Source organism: Symphodus melops (assembly GCF_947650265.1).
Source record: "Symphodus melops genome assembly, chromosome: 16".
Lineage (NCBI taxonomy): Eukaryota > Metazoa > Chordata > Actinopteri > Labriformes > Labridae > Symphodus > Symphodus melops.
Window position 1 is genome coordinate 804,335 of NC_136706.1, and position 18,750 is coordinate 823,084.

The 18,750-nt window shown below is 47.2% G+C and overlaps 1 protein-coding gene across 1 annotated transcript; it reads right to left on the bottom strand.

The window, feature by feature from the left end:
* Positions 1-819: 819 nt before the first annotated feature.
* LOC306836589 (microtubule-associated serine/threonine-protein kinase 4-like) lies at positions 820-18,189 on the bottom strand (the record flags this gene model as incomplete). Its single annotated transcript, XM_079363763.1, has 4 exons — positions 17,669-18,189; positions 4,818-4,971; positions 1,119-1,240; positions 820-924 (listed from the first exon to the last, which is right to left on the bottom strand). Exons 1-4 carry the CDS (start codon positions 17,894-17,896, stop codon positions 820-822), a joined length of 609 nt encoding a protein of 202 aa, XP_079219889.1. The 5' UTR covers positions 17,897-18,189.
* Between the last annotated feature and the right edge of the window lie 561 nt (positions 18,190-18,750).

Here is an 18,750-nt window from a genome sequence, read left to right on the forward strand (position 1 = left end):
TCCAGCGGAGGACACCTTGTGTTCATCCAGTCTGCAGGGCACGGTAACCACGGGGATTCATTTGTGGCTCTCATGAGCTCAAGGATACACATGTTCAGCTTTGAAAACACTGAAGAGGCACCAGCGCCCCCCAGTGGACGGAAACAAGTCCAGATATGAAAAGATTAAAAGTTTTTAAAAAAAGGTGCGTTTAAAGTTCGATTACTGCAGCTTTAAAAAGACGATCGCATGCGTCTTCATGTTTACGAGGTCCGTGTACAAAAACCATTCATCTCAGAGAAACACACACACACACACACACACCCACATACACACACACACACACACACGATGAGCAGTGACTGGCGAAGAAGAAGAAAAAAAAAAAAAGGCAAAACTGCATCAATTCAAACTTCACAATCTCAGAGAAAATAAGAATATTGATTTGATTTTGTATTTAAATCCAAACAATGTGAAGTCAACATATTTCCTCTCTGTTGCATTGTGGGACATTTTAGGGGGACATTCATGTTGAGCTGTGTTGTGACACTTTTAATGGGTACCTGAAACATTTGTGTCTGAATTTACGGGGTCACTGTGAGGTCATGAGTCCTCCTCCTCACGGCGCCCACACACAAACACAAACAAACATACTGTCACACAAAACCTGCTTTTTTTAAATCACTTTAACCTTTTCTGTGACTGATAGCGAGCGCGGCGGATGAGTCATCGCTCAGCAGCATCGGATTAAACTGCGTCTGATCGTATCTCAGCGCTCAGACGATGAGATCACCACATCAGCGTTTATCTGTCGGTGTCATCAGAGGTGCACGACGAAGGTCACCGCCGCTTCCCCCCAACCGTGTGACTTTCAAACCGACTGTGAACGACTTCTTTCTTCCAGCTTTTCTCCGACGTGCTGAATCGTCCCGGAGAGAGCGAGCGCTGCGAGGAGCGTTTGAGAGGCGACAACAGAACACACGAGCGACCAGAAAGGAAAAACAAAAAGGTGTAGTACCCATTTTAAACACTAGGCGGCTCCACCTTTCTGGAATCATTTCCTGGTTCAGTGAAGAACACGAGGAGCAGCCGAACCCCTGAAATCAGAACCACATCGTTGTGTTGTCGGGAAAACTCACCAGGCTGGAGGTCAGGGAGGGGTCGGACTTTCCCAGGTTCCCGGAACGCATCCGGACCAGGTTGGAGATCTCAGCCGACGTCTGCGTCTGCTGAGGGTTTGTGGGTAACAGAAGGTATTTCCCTGCAGAAACAAGACGAGGATCAGTGAACACTTTAATCCAAAGAGTGATTTCCCCCCCTGATGATCCCGCGAAGATGTCGAGGTAAAATCAAGGAGGAGGACTGATCCTTGATCCAACCTCCTTCAAGATCAAACGTCTCTTTTTAGTGTCGGCACAGATTCAAGAATCAGCGGATGACACACACACACACACACACACACACACACACACACACACACACACACACACACACACACTTAAACAACATTCAAAGTTAAGTTCACACTTCATGGACAGAAGTGAAGGAGAAAAACAAACCTAAATAACTGAACAAGTCATCGCTGTATGCGTCCTCCAACCAGCCAATGAGAGACCCCGATTAGATCCGTTTCCCCCAGAATGGCACAGCGTCTACGTCGTTTATTTCTAGGCTCGTGTTTTAAAAAGTCATGTTGTGACGGATCATTTTAACACCATGAACAACTCGTCTGTTCTTTTCCTTTCAAAGATGTTGGAATGATTTTTGTTGTCTGCATTTTATCCGCCCTGCAGCTCCGTCTTACTGCTGTCGCTCTCCGTGTAACTTTACCCCCCCCCCCCCCCCCAACCACATGACCTATAAGTACGTGTAGTAAACAGGGTCAAATGTCAGAGTAGTAACATAAGACAATCATAGCTGTCTGCTCGTGTTAAGAGTAAACACATGAAGCCACCTGATCCTGCACACACAGACGTCCGGTCGAGGGGTTAAATTAGGCCAGAGGGAGAGAAAGCCCATTAAGAGATCACACAACATTAAATCATCAAAGAGACAAAGTCTGCAGAGACGAGAAGCCGACAGATCCAACTCAAAGTCTAAATATGAAGAGGAGATTCTTTTTCACAACACGCAGAGAAAAAAAAAAAAGTGCTTTTATTCATCTCCCAGGTCTGACAGCTAGAGGGCGCTGAAAGCTTCTTTTTCACATCCTCGTCCCTCCAGTGATCCTCTCACGCCATCACACAGATCCAACATGGGGATTACAACTGAATTTACGCCGCCTCAGCAGATCTGTCTGCACCGCCATGAGGAAGGGGCCCACGGAGGACGTGGTCCTTCCTCATTTTAACAGACACTGACCACATTTTTATTTTCATCCAACAGAGAAGTACCAGGAGTATTCTTGGCGTTTGGGTATTCTGCTCCCGCCGCCTGGAATCTGTTGCAAAGTTAAAAAAAAAAAAAAAACTCACGACCTCTTAAAGCAACAACAACAAAAAAAGACATTTTTATTTTTTGTTGTTTCAGGAAGAAGAAAGAAGGGAGCGACCTCGAGCATGTGACCCCAACAAGAACCTCTTAACAACTTTATTTCACCTCCAAAAGGCTGATGGGAGGCAGGCGGAGGGAGCTAATGTTAGCTAGCAGGGCTAACGCTAACACTAGCTTGATTTAGCTCACTGGACCTTTCAGGGGCCCGGACATTTCTGCAGGTGAGGCTCCTAAAGTCAAGTCCACATGACCTGACGCAGCTGCTTCTGTGATCACATTGTTGTTAAGCTGCACGATTTAGTGACAGCGGCAACGACGACCTCCCTGAGTTTCCCGCCTTTTTTTGTGTAAGCTAGCACGGCCCTGAATGAAGCGGCTGGTAGTGGATCTTGGAGTTAGAACCTCTCGGGTGCAGAAGGTTGGTTGTAACCGTCGTGTTTTATTTCTCTTTCGTTGCGACAGTGAGAGGGTGAAACTTGAGAAAAGTCGGCCTGCTGTTTTTTCCTTCACGAGCCGAGCTGCAGACGGCGATCGACGGTTCCTCACAGCGGGTTTAAACGTTCAGCGAGTGCAGGTTTCAGAGAAAGTGGTATCATTTGGCTCCTTTGGGCTTTTTGAAATGTCTCACTGTTTCACAGTTTGTTCTCACTCCTCTGCACATGGCGCGCGTTCAAGGAATGAAGTAAAGAAAAGAGAACTTTCTTCTTCTCTTCTCCACCTCGGAGCGAACGAGCAAGAAGACCTTTTTTATGTAACCAGCACGGAGGAGATGACAGCGCGCCGAGCTGAAATCACTGAAAAGCATCCAAACAGGATGAGGAGGGAAAACCGCGGACTTTCCTTCCTTACTGGCAAAACGTTTTCATCACATCCCGGCAAAAAGGAAACGTCTCGTCTGACACTCATCGACGCTCCACAGAGGGCCGGTATCCGGACACACAGGTGTGTGTGTGTAAGTTCAGAGGAGTGAAAACACGCCACACACGCCGTCACTCCTCCGGTTTTTATCCACCAGAACATTTTTCAAATTCTCCTGCAGAAATTGTGCGTTCGTGGTTTCAGTTTCTCAGAGTGACTGAAACTGAAGGTCATGAGCTGCTTCAGCTTCCTGTCGACTGATTATTAGGCGAGGGTAACGAACTCATTCAAAGGTCCCTCTGATGAGCTTTTATTGAGGGTGTGAAAAGGTCGACATCATAATCAGAGGGGTGAAAGTCCTCCAGGTACGAATGACAGACGGCCTGTGTGCTTAGAGAACAGTCGGGTGTCTGTCTTTGATCATGTGATGCCCACACGCTCTCTGCTAACCAGAGGCGAGAAATCATCTGTGTGCTGCTCTATTTATCATATATCCCACTGATATGGATCCCTCGTTAAAGAAATCACTTCCTGCTCAGATCGTTTGTGTTCTCCGGGTCGTCGAGTTAAACCTGAAATCCTCACACAGTGATTTTTAAAAAAAAACTGGACAGCAGGATCTTTCTGCTGACTTCACACACTCCTCCTCCTCACAGCTGACCTCTCTCTCTCTCTCTCTCTCTCTCTCTCTCTCTCTCTCTCTCTCTGTCTCTCTCTCTCTCTGTTGAAATCGAGCTCCTGCACATTGTCAGAATGGGAGAAACAACAGACCGTATACGACATGGACGTACCGTCAGTGATGTCACAGGAGGAGTTTTTGAAGCCCATTCGTTGTCTATGTGTTGCTCTGCATGAGCGCTGAGCGTTTGCTTGGGCGCAGGCGCTCTACAGACCAACCAGGATATCGGAGAGAGAGAGAGAGAGAGTTTGTGTCCGACAGTTTGGGCGTGCGAGGTGCGTTTAAAACAGCTGAACTGAATTGTTTAAAAGAAGACCTGAATCAGTCCAGGTCTAAACTGGATAAAAAACCTGGTCTTGGTTCAGGTCTTGGTCCAGGTCTTTGTTTGAGTCGAGTCTCAGCTCTTCTGTTTGAAAGATGATCTCATCCTCTCAGACACTTTTTAATGATTTCCTGCCAGCGGTGACTCCGCCATTGTTAGTCACCGTTCCCTTCAGCAGTCTTGACTAACCGACGGTGGTTACTGCTGATAAAAGTCTAACAGTGGGAAAGGCCCAAATCCTTTTCACCGCAGGGTCTGTGGATTATCCCGGTTATTTTGAGTCACCAAAACAGCTTCTAATCAAACGTTCACGAGCCCTTTAAAATAGCTTTAAAGTTTAAAGGACCAATCCGTGAGCTGAGATCAGACATGAAGGAAACCTCCTCCTCCTGACTTCAGATTCTGCTCCCTGCAGGGTCTGGATTTGTTCGGACCAGAGAAGGTGGGCGCTCTGTCTAAAGCAGATCTAACGTAGAGAAGGTTTACCTGTGAGGCCTCCCCCGAGGCTCCTTCTGCGGACGTTCCTCCCATCCTCGCTCAGGTGCCGTTTGAACTTGAGAGCCGGATTTAATCCCAACGTCAGCTCGGGGTTGCTGGACTTTCTGAGGCAGGACGAGGGCGGGTAGAGGATGTGGTCGTACTGCAGGAAGAGAAAGAAAATCTGTGAGTGGAAATAAAAACTTTGATTTCTAACAGCACTTTGAAAAATAACGCTGCACATCTAGGAGGTCAAACTTTCCCCGTGGGATGGCGTGCGGGGATTTCCACGCAAGCAACAACAAGTTAGTGAGTCAGTTTGAGGATCTGACACACATCAGGCTGCCTCACCCGTCCCTCACCCGACCACCGGCTGGAGCTGTGGCGTCTGAGTGACCCGGCCAACAGTCCGGGGTGTAACCCCAACCTCTCAACCAATGACAGCACAGATCATTAGCTGAGGGGGGGGGGGGTCAGGCCGCGAGGGGGAGAACAGATTCAAATGTGAGTTTGGGCCAACATGGACGCCGGTCTGGCGGATCACTTCCTGCATGTTCATATGTGCGTTTATTGCAGGCCGAGGGCACGTGTGTGACCTTTGACCTTTTAAAACTCCATCTTTCATCAGTCAGATTAACAAGACAAGAGAGACAGAGAGAGAGAGAGAGAGAGAGAGAGAGAGAGAGAGAGAGAGAGAGACAGAGAGAGAGAGACAGAGACAGAGACAGAGACAGAGACAGAGACAGAGACAGAGAGAGAGAGAGAGACCGCTGTCCTGTCAGAAGATAACGACCTCACAACAATAGCCGGCGGCGAGGAAGAGGACCTCCCTGAGAACACAAAGACGTCCACGGCTGGCTGGAAGGAAACACGCTCTGCCTTCTCAGATGATTCACGACCTTCATGCTATTAAGAGCGACGCAGAGTGATTCTCTGGAGGGCGCCCCGACCTCTCCGAGAAGGCACACACACACACACACACACACACACACACACGAAGGGGCGAGGGTGACTCGACCCCCGGCTGAAGGATTGTTTCTGCTGCTTCTGCACTTCGGTCCCGTCTGAGCACACGCAGAGTTTCCACGTCGTTCGGACGCCGTTTCTAAAGTCTGTATTCAAAACTTCACGCTGTCGTGCAAACAAACAGCAGCTTGTTGATGTGTAAACGTGGCCTCACTATTGATTAAAGCGTCCCACATACAACACGTCTGTGCTCCTGTATGACAGTAAACTCTGTTATGTGTCATGTGATAAATGAGTCCGCCATTTTCCCCCCCTAGACCGCCAAATAAAGTCCCGTCGACCCCGCACGCCAACAATAATCCAGACGAGCAGAACGACAGCACGTGACACTAATACATCACACCTGAGCCGTGCAGGTCTGAACACACACACACACACACACACACACACACGTGGAGTGGACAATGAAAAGTGTTGAGCACGCTCAGATAAACGTTTGAGGCGAGAAGGAAGCGAGCTACGATCTTTGTGTCTTGTTTCTATCGTGTTCGACACCCGAGACACAGATCTGAGAACATCGACGCACCGCGCTCGCCGAATGCGCCCGAGGTGGTCACGTGGACGTGGAGCAGACGTGACACCGGGATTCTTTAAAGTCTTTAATCTGGCAGGATGGCAACAGACAAGCACAGATGAAATGAACTTCACAGTCCGCTCCAGATTCTCTCCCAAAGAGAGGAGGTGGCAAAACGAATACATGATAAAAACCAAAGAAGAAGAAAACAAAGGAAGGAGGAGCTGCGGACTACAAAACAAGACTTAACAGACAACTGGCAGGTCATTGTGTGTAATTATAAGAACAAACATGTATGACCCTGTTACACGTGTACATGCTTAAATGTACTCGGGCATTGAGCGTGGACCAGCGGGGGGGGGGGGGGGGGGGGGGGGATGAGACCATAAAATGAGTTAAAGATAAAAAAAAAAAAAAAAAAACACTTTATGATATTTCAAAACAGAATTAGAAAAACAACATTTCACACTTTTATATATTTTATTCATTGTTTGTCTTTTTTTTGTTCGGACCTCTGATTTGCACTTTCGGGACATTTTCTCATTTCATTCCTGTTTTGTGGAGCGGCGTGCCGGCTGTGAGAGATACAACATGTTGATGTCGCAGTGTGTGTGTTCTGCATGTGTGCTCCTGTAAGAAATGTTTAATAAAGTTAAAAAAAAAAATCTTTTAGCGTGACCACGACTCAGCAATCGTCCGACTCTGGAGCTGGTGAAAACACAGTGACCCACACGCCCACCTGCCTGACATTCACAGAGAGGACGGGATAACTGAGAGTCTATTTAAATCTTCTGCTTCAGTTCAAACAGAAAGAACACGAGCAGGATTCAGAAGATATCAATAACTATTATTAGAGATCTGATTGGAAGAAAAGGACCAAATGTGTTTGTCAGCTTCTCTTCTCGTCGCTCTGGGTCAAAGTGCGAGTCTTTACATTCACTGATCTGTTCATGAGGTAAAAGGAGAATTAACTAATCGATGCTATTGAAGCGTTCTGATCGGCACGAGGTGAGAGACTTCAGAGAGAGAAGACATCGGACTTCTCTGATGGAGACTGAGCCGTGTTTTCGCCTGCCTGGGTTTAAGCTACGCTAACACAAAGTTCACTCTGACAGCCCGACACACAACAAACAAACAGTGCGGCCTTGAATCCGTGCAACCTTTCACCTTCTTCCTCCGGACTCTGCGGATGCATCACAACACGCACGCGAGCCAATGAGCACTGACTCGATAGCAGCCAATCACAAACCATCATGTTGTGATCGGTGATCCCTCACTTCCTGCTCCGTGTGACTTTAAAGGAGGGTGTGAGCCCTTTAAATGCCTGTTTGATTACATGTGAAGCCCGCAGTGAGCCGTTAGCTGTGTGTGTGTGTGTGTGTGTGTGTGTGTGTGTGTGTGTGTGTGTGCAGCAGGGAGCTAACACGCTGCAGTTCTTGGCAGCAGCCTCTGCCCTTTCACCTACCATACCTCCCTCCCTGATCGCCCGCAGCACAGACATGCAGAGAGAGAGAGAAGCATCAAACCTGACCCCCCCCCTCCCCCAGCCTCACACACAGTGGACGGTAACAACAGCCTTGTGTTGCCAAAGTAGAGTTCAGACAGAAAGCAGGTGAGGACAGGACAGGACACCCTGAGCTCTCAAACCTCTGAACCTCTGAGTCCTCGCATCTCAAATCGAGTGTTTGAGATTCCATCATTTCGTATTGAAACAGATTTGAAATGTCGTCCCGTCACTCTTCACTTCCTGTGCTTTTATTTTGACATGAAGAAAAGGAGCTCCTGGTACAGAAGATGGAAGGTTAGCGACATGACCTTAGCGACAGAAACAGGAAGTGGTTAGGTCATCTCCCATCAGGGTCATGACCTGCAGGACTTATTGATGCTGCCGTCTTTAAAACCGCTCAAACAGAAAGAGCGTTTTTTTTTTAATCAGCTTTATCAAAACACAAACACAAACACACGACACACAGATCACTAATAGACTCAACCTGCAACACGGTGAATCATTGACGCCCACTGGAGTTACAGAGCGACGTCGTTATTTATTTGGAGTCATGTTTTATTGCCTGGATTTCAGGTCCAATGTTCACTCTCCTTCCCCGGTGATATCAGAGCGCCGCCCTCATGTACACGCTAACCTCTGTTTACACACTCGACGTGTGAGTCTGAACACAGCGCGCCACATTTTCAGCACGTGAAGTGTTTCTTTTTTTTTTTTTTTTTCCCCATCGCGACCTGTAATGACCCTGGACGTCTGAAACAGGCAGAACGACATCTGTGCTTTAACACACCGGTGTTACGCTGAGAAATGCATCCCTGCCAAGAAGTGACCTGTGTTTTAGAGGGTTATGTGTGTGTTTGTAAAGGTGTGCATCATCCAGCTGTCGGGGGGGGGGGATTACAGATGGTACCGAGCCTCAGATTATAACCTGGCATCGTCACATGTTGCAGGTCTGATTCTCACCCGCCAACGACGACCGCCGCCTCTGCACACGGCCTGCTGGACGTAACCGCTCGACCAACCGACACCCTAACTGACCTTATTTTAAATATGCAAATACTTCAAGAACAGGAAGCAGAGTAAACATTCAGCACAAACAACCACAACGACTCAAACTCCAGCACACACACACACACACACACACACACACACACACACACACACACACACACACACACACACACACACACACACACACACACACACACACACACACACACACACACACACACACACACACACACACACACACACACACACACACAGATATAATTACAGCTCCCCAAACAAACAGAGAAACAAAGGCACAGAGGAGCAGGAAGAGTTGTATATCCTACGGGCAAATGCAACGATGAAAGAGCAGGAAAAAAAAAAAAAAGTTGCACACGGGTCAGCGCCGCAGAGGTCGAGTCATAAATACTACGAGAGCCCCCGCCAAGGAAAACTCCGAGCTATTCACATGTGTTTTTAAATACAAGAGCACGAGGCTCCACTGTGAAAACAACATTCATCATGCTCCTTTCATCAGCCATGCATTGATCATAACGGCGTTTACGTCTCTGAATGGAAAGGATTTGCATCACTGAGGGGGGGGAAGAGGTCGAGTCGTGATCTCCACATGAAACAATGAATGTAAAGCTTTTGTTGGAAGGCACACAGAGCAGGATATTAATTCTCTTTGAAGGACTGTGAGGAAGTGTTTATTTATCATTTCACTGGGATTGATGAAAGAGGCCTCGACCAAGTGTTTTGAGTCAAAGTGTTTTTCCTGCTGTGGTTGCTAACACAGCGAAGAGTGAAACAGGAAGAGAGAGCTGCTGCTGCCCTTTGTGTCAATCTGCGTCCAGACAACAACTGAAGGATCTGTTTCATCACTTCATGACTTTCACAATTCAGACACGTCTATGACTCAGCTGAGAAACTACGGGGGAAACTTCAAACTCAAAAATAGAGCTTACTTCCTTTCCATTTGTTATGCCTGGATTAGAGAAGCAGGACGATGGATAGAGTCGGGAATCAGGGAGAGAGAGGGGCGTGGGGGGGGGGGGGGCTACGAGATGCAGGAAAAGGATTTGAACCCGGGCCGCCCACCTTGAGGATCATAGCCTCAAACAAACCACTAAGCCACTGGCACGCCAAAACACACATCTCCTTTGTTTATCACGGGCATGTGGACGTTCAGCTGCAGGATAGCGCTAACATGTTGGGCTAACACATTGAGCTAACACGTTGAGCTAACACATTGGGCTAACATGTTGAGCTAACACGTTGACGTAATATGTTGAGCTAACACGTTGAGCTAACATGTTGAGATAACAAGTTGAGCTAACATCTTGAGCTAACATGTTAAGCTAACACGATGGGCTAACACATTGAGCTAATATGTTGAGCTAACACGTTGAGCTAACACGTTGAGCTAACACATTGAGCTAACATGTTAAGCTAACACGATGGGCTAACACATTGAGCTAACACGTTGAGCTAACACGTTGAGCTAACACGTTGAGCTAACATGTTAAGCTAACACGATGGGCTAACACATTGAGCTAACACGTTGAGCTAACACGTTGAGCTAACACGTTGAGCTAACACGTTGAGCTAACACTCAAACGTCACTTTTGGATTAAACAGAATTAAAGTTTGTGGTTCACAGGGCAGGAAGTGAGTCAGCTGGGAATATCCCATCTGTAGGTGTCACGTCTGTGTTCAGGCATGTGGAGACACTTGAGGCCTCGTCATGGTTGCTCAGACAATCACAGCCTGGGAGGGAAAACGGTGTACGCAAAAAAGATCCACTCGTAGAAGGAATTCACAAGAGGAGCGAATTTGTTGCAACATCAGTAAACAGTTTGGTGACCTCTGAAACAGACAGAAGGAGTGTTTACATGCGTGCTGCGATGCTGACGTGTGAGTGAACTCTGCGTCGTGAACTCGTGAGACGGCGAGCTCGTTCATCAGGATTTTTCTCAGGGTCAGCAGCAGCAGAACAAACTTTCTTCTGGCTGACCTCGTCGCCCAACATCTGTCTGCTTCAACTCTCCCCCGAATTCCAGTCGGGCCTGGACCTCTCGTCTCTCGGAGGATCTTTGTGTTTACTCCCCGAGTCAAACATCACACACACTCACACACACACACACACACACACACACACACACAGAGACGTGTTACGGCTCATTCTAAATAACCGTGTGTGATCTTAACTCTCCAGACCCCGGCCTCGTTATATTTCTCTTCTGGAGTATTTGAGCTGTGAGCGCGCTCTCTCAGGGGAACTCAACTTCCTGTTGACATCATCTCAAGTTAAGAAAACACAAAAAGCTCTTCCCTTCCAGCCAGTTTGGTCAAATTGACCAGTTTAAGAAGTCTTTCATGCACTCCCTCATCCTTTCAGAGAAATGTGTGTTTTTATTGCATTCAATCGGATTCAATCTGGAGCAGCAGTGAGACTCTGAGGACAGCCGATCACAGTGTGATCATGACTTAAACTACAAATAAACAGGAGGTCAAGACATTCAACTTCTATTTCCTGATTATTCAGAAGGAACCGAGTTCTGCAGCGAGCATCAGGACCAAACGGTTTCATACAAGACGAATCAGAAACAACGACTCGAGGAGTCATGGATCCCGATATCCAGACTCCTTAAGAGTCCAATTATTCCTCGACACAGCAGTCGAAAAAATAGGCAATATGTTTAACAAGCTGGGGTGAAAAATAAAGATGGCCGACTCCTGCCTGACGCCGTCCTCGTTCACTCACGACCTGCTCCGACTTCCAACCTCAGCTGTAAGAAAGTGAGAAATACAAAGAAGGAATCATTCCTGCGTATCTGATCAAACAACGTTCGCTTCACCGTGCAGGTCAGAGTGATCCAGATTCAGTCAAATCTCTTATATTGATGCATCTTGAGAAGTTAAAGGCCGTCTCTGCTCTCAGCGTCTGTATTTACTGAAGGTGGTGTAACGACGGCGTGCAGAGCGTGCAGAGCTCGCAGGTCGAGACGTTAGCGTTAAAGACGTGTGATACCGAGATTAGAGAGAGAAAAACATCCAATCCTGATATCTTTATTAGCTCAATCTTTGACCTGTGGTTCAACCCACTTCAGTTCACATCGGTCTCACCAGCCAATCAAAAACTTTTTTTTTTTTTAAGGTGATTTCATTTACAAGAGTTCAACATTAAACGCTCTTTAAGGTGCTGATGGCCCAGTGGTTAGTTAGTGCGCCTCATGTACAGAGTCTGCAGTCCTCAAAGTGGATGACCTGGGTTGTGTCATTCCTCTCTCTCTCTCTCTCTCTCTCGCCCTACTTTCAAACTCTACCCACTGCCCTATCTCTCCAACGACGGCACAAACCTTCAAACAGAACATGAGAGGAGTTTCCCACAGACTCAGCTCGAGGCTTTAATTCCTCCTCATCGGGGTAAACAGTGTTTTGTCTCCTTTAATTAAAAGGTGTTTCATCCACGTTCAAAGATAAACCAGCTCCATGGAGTGACACACGTGGAAGTTTGACTTGTCGTGCAGGTTCAGAGAGAAACACCTGCGGATTCAGCAGCGGTCTTACCTTGCACCAATCCGGCGAAGAACACCGACACGACGGTAAATTCCGACCCAGAGACATTTTATAACTTTGCTGCCGAATCACTTTGAACGCTCCGTCATCGCACACACAGAACGGCCGGAACGAGGAGTCAAGAATCAAAACCCTGGAACGACTCGGCCCACGGCAGGAGTGAAAAATAAAGAGTCTTAACCAGATTGTGTTAATCCTCTTAGCTGCGAAGCATAAACTAACACAGTGTGCGACCCTGACAGGCTGCCTGCTTAAATACACGCTGCAGAAACAGAGCCGAGGTAGCGTGTGGGGAGAGTTAAATATTGTCAAACTGAAGCAAATATTGATACTCAAAAAAAAAAGAAAAAAAAAAAGGCTGGCACGGGTACAACATGTGACGAGTCGCCTCTCAAACTCCAGCACACAGAACAAAGTGAAGGAGGAGCCGGATGCTTTAAAGGAGATACGATGTGATCGCTTTCAAACTATCAGAGACGTTTTTTTTCAGTTTTCTGCAGGATGACAGTGACATCATCACCGCGTGCCATTTTCACACCACGCACGCCGACGCTCCACCCAAACACCCGGCTTCAGGCTGCACCTTCACGTCCTCGTAGAACACGCCACATGTCTCATGGTCGACCCTGAAGGGAGTTCTAACAGAGACATCCGTGCATTAAGAAAACAAAGAGCGATCGATCATTATGTTACATTGCATAACAAAGAGTCAACAAAGCCCGGAGGACTGAACGTGTTTGTGACCCTCTGACTGTTTACAGCCATCAGTCAGGTAGAGGTCGTACTGCTGTATGGGGGGACTGGCAGCGCCCCCCGTCTACACAGGACTAATGCAGCGTTTTCAGCGTCTGCAGGTTGTTGTTGCTCCGCTCTCGGATCTTTTACTCTCGTCCCTGCGAGCGACTGATGCCGATGACGACGCAGCTCCAGTGTTTCTCTTTCCTGTAATGCCCGGACACGAATCCAAGCAGCAATCCTGCAGTTCATGGAGTGTCCACTAGAGGCAGGCTGCAGGAGCATGGTGGCTATGTGGTTAGCGCTGCTGCTGCTGCTGCTGCTGCACAGTCAGAGGTTCAAAACCTGTTGGACAGTTTCTGTCAGACGGCTCAGTCACGTCACCTGCTGGGTCTAAATTTAACCTGTCGGTGTGAATGTGAGAGTGGCTGGATGTCCGCTCTGTGATTGGCTGGAGAACCAACGAGAGCAGGAAGCCCGAAGCCCGAACGGAAAAAAGCTTTACATGGCGTTTGGATGACCGTTAATCTGACATCAACAACAAAACAAACAAACAAACACGTCCTCCGTGTGATCTAAACACGGCAGCTCTGATCTAAAAAAGCTGTCGAGCCGTCGTAATCCTCCGGTTAATTCAGTCGGCGGCGTTGCCAAGTGTCACACATGGTTAGCTCTGGTTTGAGTCATGAATGAGCGACAGGAGAGCGCCCAGTTTGTTCAGAGCAAACGACTTTCACTTATTAGGAACTCATTACTTTTATCTGGTTCAGGACTCATCTATCTCGTCTCCACGACGACTGAAGATGTCACTATTGCACATGAAATGTTTTATTTAGCCCCGCCCCCTAATTTCAGGATTTTCTGCCGTGCATGTTCCTCTCAGCCCGAGCCCTGAGAAAGTTGTTCATGTGGTGAAGATAATCCGTGTAATTATCAGGTAACACACACACACACACACACACACAGACGTGATGTCATCAGAGTAAACGTGGCCGTGGGAGAAAGAGAAAAAAATAAAGAAGAAAAAAATAAAAGAAAAAAAAACACGGAGAAAGAAAAATCCTCTTCAGGATATTTAATCATCGTTGTCGCCTCTTTTGAACTCATCATCACGCTCACGTCTGAGCCGAGACGTTGAAGGCTGAAGCTGAGATCACATGACGAAGCTGCGCTCGTCCCCGATTGGACGGAAAGCGTTTGTTGTTTCAGCAGTTAAAACAAATGTGTTAAAACAACTACAAGTGACCGTTCCCACAGGTGTGTTTACCCAACATGACACACACGGGTTTATGATTATGAGGGACGAGATGAAACACACACACACACACACACACACACACACACACACACACACACACACACACACACACACACACACACACACACACACACACACACACACACACACACACACACACACACACACACACACACACACACACACACACACACACACACACACACACACACACACACACACACACACACACACACACACACACACACACACACACACACACACAGAGCCTGTGTGCTTTGGCAGGCAGAGTGTGAGACTCACAAACATGATCAGACTTTTACGACTTGTTGTCAAAGTGTTGAGTTGAAACCTGCAGGAGGGGAGGAGACGTTAGAAACCCTCCGATGATGATGATGATGATGATGATGATGATGATGATGATGATGACTACATGGCGAGCCGTTCACGTCCACTGCCTTTAAGAATCACATGTTTTTTTTCTACTTAAAATCGATTCTTGTTTCTATTTAAATCTCGTGTGAGTAAAAATAAAGATTGTGTGCGTGCGATAAGCTCCTCCTCCTTCACCGTGAGGCGGCGTGGAAAACGTCGTAGTAATCTCCCTGCTTCTTGACTCTGGGCGCGGGGGCTAAGTCTGGAGGCGTGACGTCATGCGAGTTCTCAGAAGACTTTCCTTCTTTAACTCCACGGCAGACAGGAATAGAGCCGAGGTCAGGGTCTCCTGATTAGGCCGATACTGTTTCTCACCGCGGGGGCCGACCTGCTTTTGAGCCCGCCCGGGGTCACAGGTCAGATTACATGCTGGGATTCTGGATACGAGGGGTGAGCGGGTTTAAACTCACATATCAAAAGAGCGCAGCAGAAAAGGTCAGAGGAGTGGATCTATTAATACTCCACTCCTCTGCTTTCATTTCACCTCGATACCAAGTCTGAAACCGTCCTCGGACGACGCAACCGAGTCCACGACAGGACGCCATGAAGACACGATCACAGTGAATAAATGTCTCTGCCGCCCTCCCCGCTGGTCGGAAAGGTCACAGAGAGCCGGAGCTTCACATGGTGCACAATACACCCCGAGCAGCGTCCAGCAGGTGGACAGTTAGCACGTCGAGTGACAGCGTGGCGCAGGTCATTTTGTTGCAGCTTGTAGTCGAGCGTGCAGATCAGAGGGGGTTTTTGTCTTTTGGTTCAAACATAAGAGTCCTCGCTTTATTAAGCTAATGGACTGAGACAGTGTCTCTGAGCCAAACTGGGGAGGGAGGGAGGGGGGGTCTGAGTCGATATAAATACTGGTGATACAGTCACAGTTCTGCAGGAAATGTTGTCACAGTATGATAAAAAATAAAAAAGTGATGGATTCGATTTATGCTGCGTCTTTGAAAGTGAAAAACAAAGAACGGTCTCTTGTAGGAGAGCGTCTGATGTGACCTGGATATGAATCTGCAGCCTTCGTAACAAAGCTCATGTAAGGCTTTAAAGACAACAACAAAAAAAAGTCCAGATTTCCAGACCTGTGCTGACGTGCTTCCAACAAATCAGAGAGCGATACGGGTCATGTTGCGATGGGAAGTTTTCTCCTCACGCAGCCACACACGCCTCCAGCCTGAAGGCGTGAGCGTTTAGAAAATGCTTAGAGGTCAGGTAGGTGCTTGAAAAACCTCAGACACACCCTGTAGCACAGCATCACCCTGCACTTTGTATTGTGTCGCTGCCATCCAGTCAAACCGGTCTGCAGAAGCTGAGACATGAATTTTTGACTTCCTCTTTTTTCCCCACATCTGTTTCCTGAATTCACCGCGCGCTCCTCTGAGAGGGGAGCACTTCCGGTTTGTCGCTCCCTTTCAGGAACATTTCATAAACATTCAGTTTTCAGGAAGCATCACCTGCCACAACTGTAAATATGCTGGGATGAGATGATGGTGAATGTAATGATAACACTCCTCCTGATATGACCCGGGATTCTTCTCAGACGCGGGACATCACAGACCGTCCTCATCGGGGGGGTTCAGACCACGGCGAGCTAAAGTTAAACTTCTTGCACTTTAGTTTAAAAGATTTAATTTGAAAATCAGACAGTTGCTGCTTTGCTTCCTGTTTGTACGATGTGATGCAAAGCCAGGTTCTCTTCATCTACGTGTCATCTGCATATAATTCCAACAACAACAATTTTATATTCAAAAAAAAAACAAAAAAAACAGGATTCCATCTCTTCTGCTTTCCAGAGAGATCTTTCTCACGCAGCACGGAGGAGAGGAGCGTCCTTATTTATGATGATAATAAAACGATCAGCTGAGCTGAAATTCACTCTGCACGTTGGGACGTGTCGCTCTGATCCCGGTGTGGAATATCTGATACCGTCTCACACAGCGAGATCAGGTATCTGTGACAGCGGACCAGACCTCCGCTTTACCCACAGCCCCGGTATCAGATCAGAACACTAAACTGTTGGATCAGTACATCGTTACCTGAAAACATCAGACCTGCACTAATGTGACACATTCTGTTACTGCAGTCTAAACTCTAATCATCACAGAGAGCTGGCTCCGCCCCCTCCTCTCACACAGCTCTGCATGTGGTGGACACTGTAGCTTCAGTGTTTAGCCAGCTCTGCATGTGGTGAACACTGTAGCTTCAGTGTTTAGCCAGCTCTGCATGTGGTGAACACTGTAGCTTCAGTGTTTAGCCAGCTCTGCATGTGGTGGACACTGTAGCTTCAGTGTTTAGCCAGCTCTGCATGTGGTGGACACTGTAGCTTCAGTGTTTAGCCAGCTCTGCATGTGGTGGACACTGTAGCTTCAGTGTTTAGCCAGCTCTGCATGTGGTGGACACTGTAGCTTCAGTGTTTAGCCAGCTCTGCATGTGGTGGACACTGTAGCTTCAGTGTTTAGCCAGCTCTGCATGGGTCTGTAAAGCTTTCTGCGTTCTAACCTCTCTCCATGTTTCATCTCCAACATTGATCCTAGTTTGAGCAGCTTTCTGCTGTTGGAGCTTATTAGAAACATGCAGAGGCTTTTTAGCTCGGCTACAATCACTTCTATCTGAAGCAGTTCCACTGCCCGCTTCCATCGCTGCAACACCTGTTCACCTGATAACTGCTCTCATATCTGGCATGAAATGTGAGCTTTATTTAAGAATGAGTTGACTTTGCATGAACAGAAATCACAGACCCAGCCTTTAGTTAACACACTGCAGGCTGCTCTGAAAACACACCTTCACATCTGAACCTTCTGATCAGCTTCACTCTTTACCTTTTCGTCTTCTCCTTCACTTTCTTCATCCCCTGCTGCTGCCTCCTCCTTGTCGTACCTTGTGTCCCTGATCTGGATTTCTTCTTCATCATCATCATCCCCATGTTCGTCTTCTTCTTCTGCAGAAACGTGAATGTCCACTGTGACAGGCGACATTTCTTCCCCCTCGGACAAGGTGTCTGAACCAGACGACGGCTCACTTCCACCGCTCACGCGCTCCTCCTCCATTTTTCTCTGTAAATATCACCAATTCACGAGCCTTTTAATTAACCTGTCCGCGCACCTGTCCAGTCCTGGGAGCTCATTGTCGTGAGGAGTCGCGAGCGCTTTTTTTTGGACTGAGTGAAAAATGAGAAAAAGTCCCGACGCAGAGGAAAGTCAGAGGTGTCGATGTTCAGATCTCATCCTCCAGGCTGAGCTCACCTCTTCTCCTCTTTGTGTTCATTACTTTCCCAGCAGCGTGAGTCCATGCTGCTGTCACTACACACTTCTGCACACACACACTAGTGCAGCCGCATGCAGCCCAAAATAAACCCCGCCCACAACCTGCGGGGGCGGGCCAATCAGAGCCAAACAAATAAAGGCACTTTTAATCATTGTGTGACGGACTGACTGATTATAGGATGTTTTATGTTTATGTTTTATTTAAGATCCTTCTGTCAAGCTTTATGAAAAACGGAAGAAATAAAAGAGCTTTTATTTTCAAAGTCGAGACGAGTAGGAGTAATAATCATTATGATCAATTTATTTATATAGAACCTTTAAAAACACAGGACAAGAACAAATCAACAACAGCAGGAACATGACTAAAACCCAACCCGACCATTATAAGAACCATGATAAGAACCATTATAAGAACCATGATAAGAACCATGATAAGAACCATGATCAGAACCATGATAAGAACCATGATAAGAACCATCATAAGAACCATCATAAGAACCATGATCAGAACCATGATAAGAACCATGATCAGAACCATGATAAGAACCATTATAAGAACCATGATAAGAACCATTATAAGAACCATGATAAGAACCATCATAAGAACCATGATCAGAACCATGATAAGAACCATGATC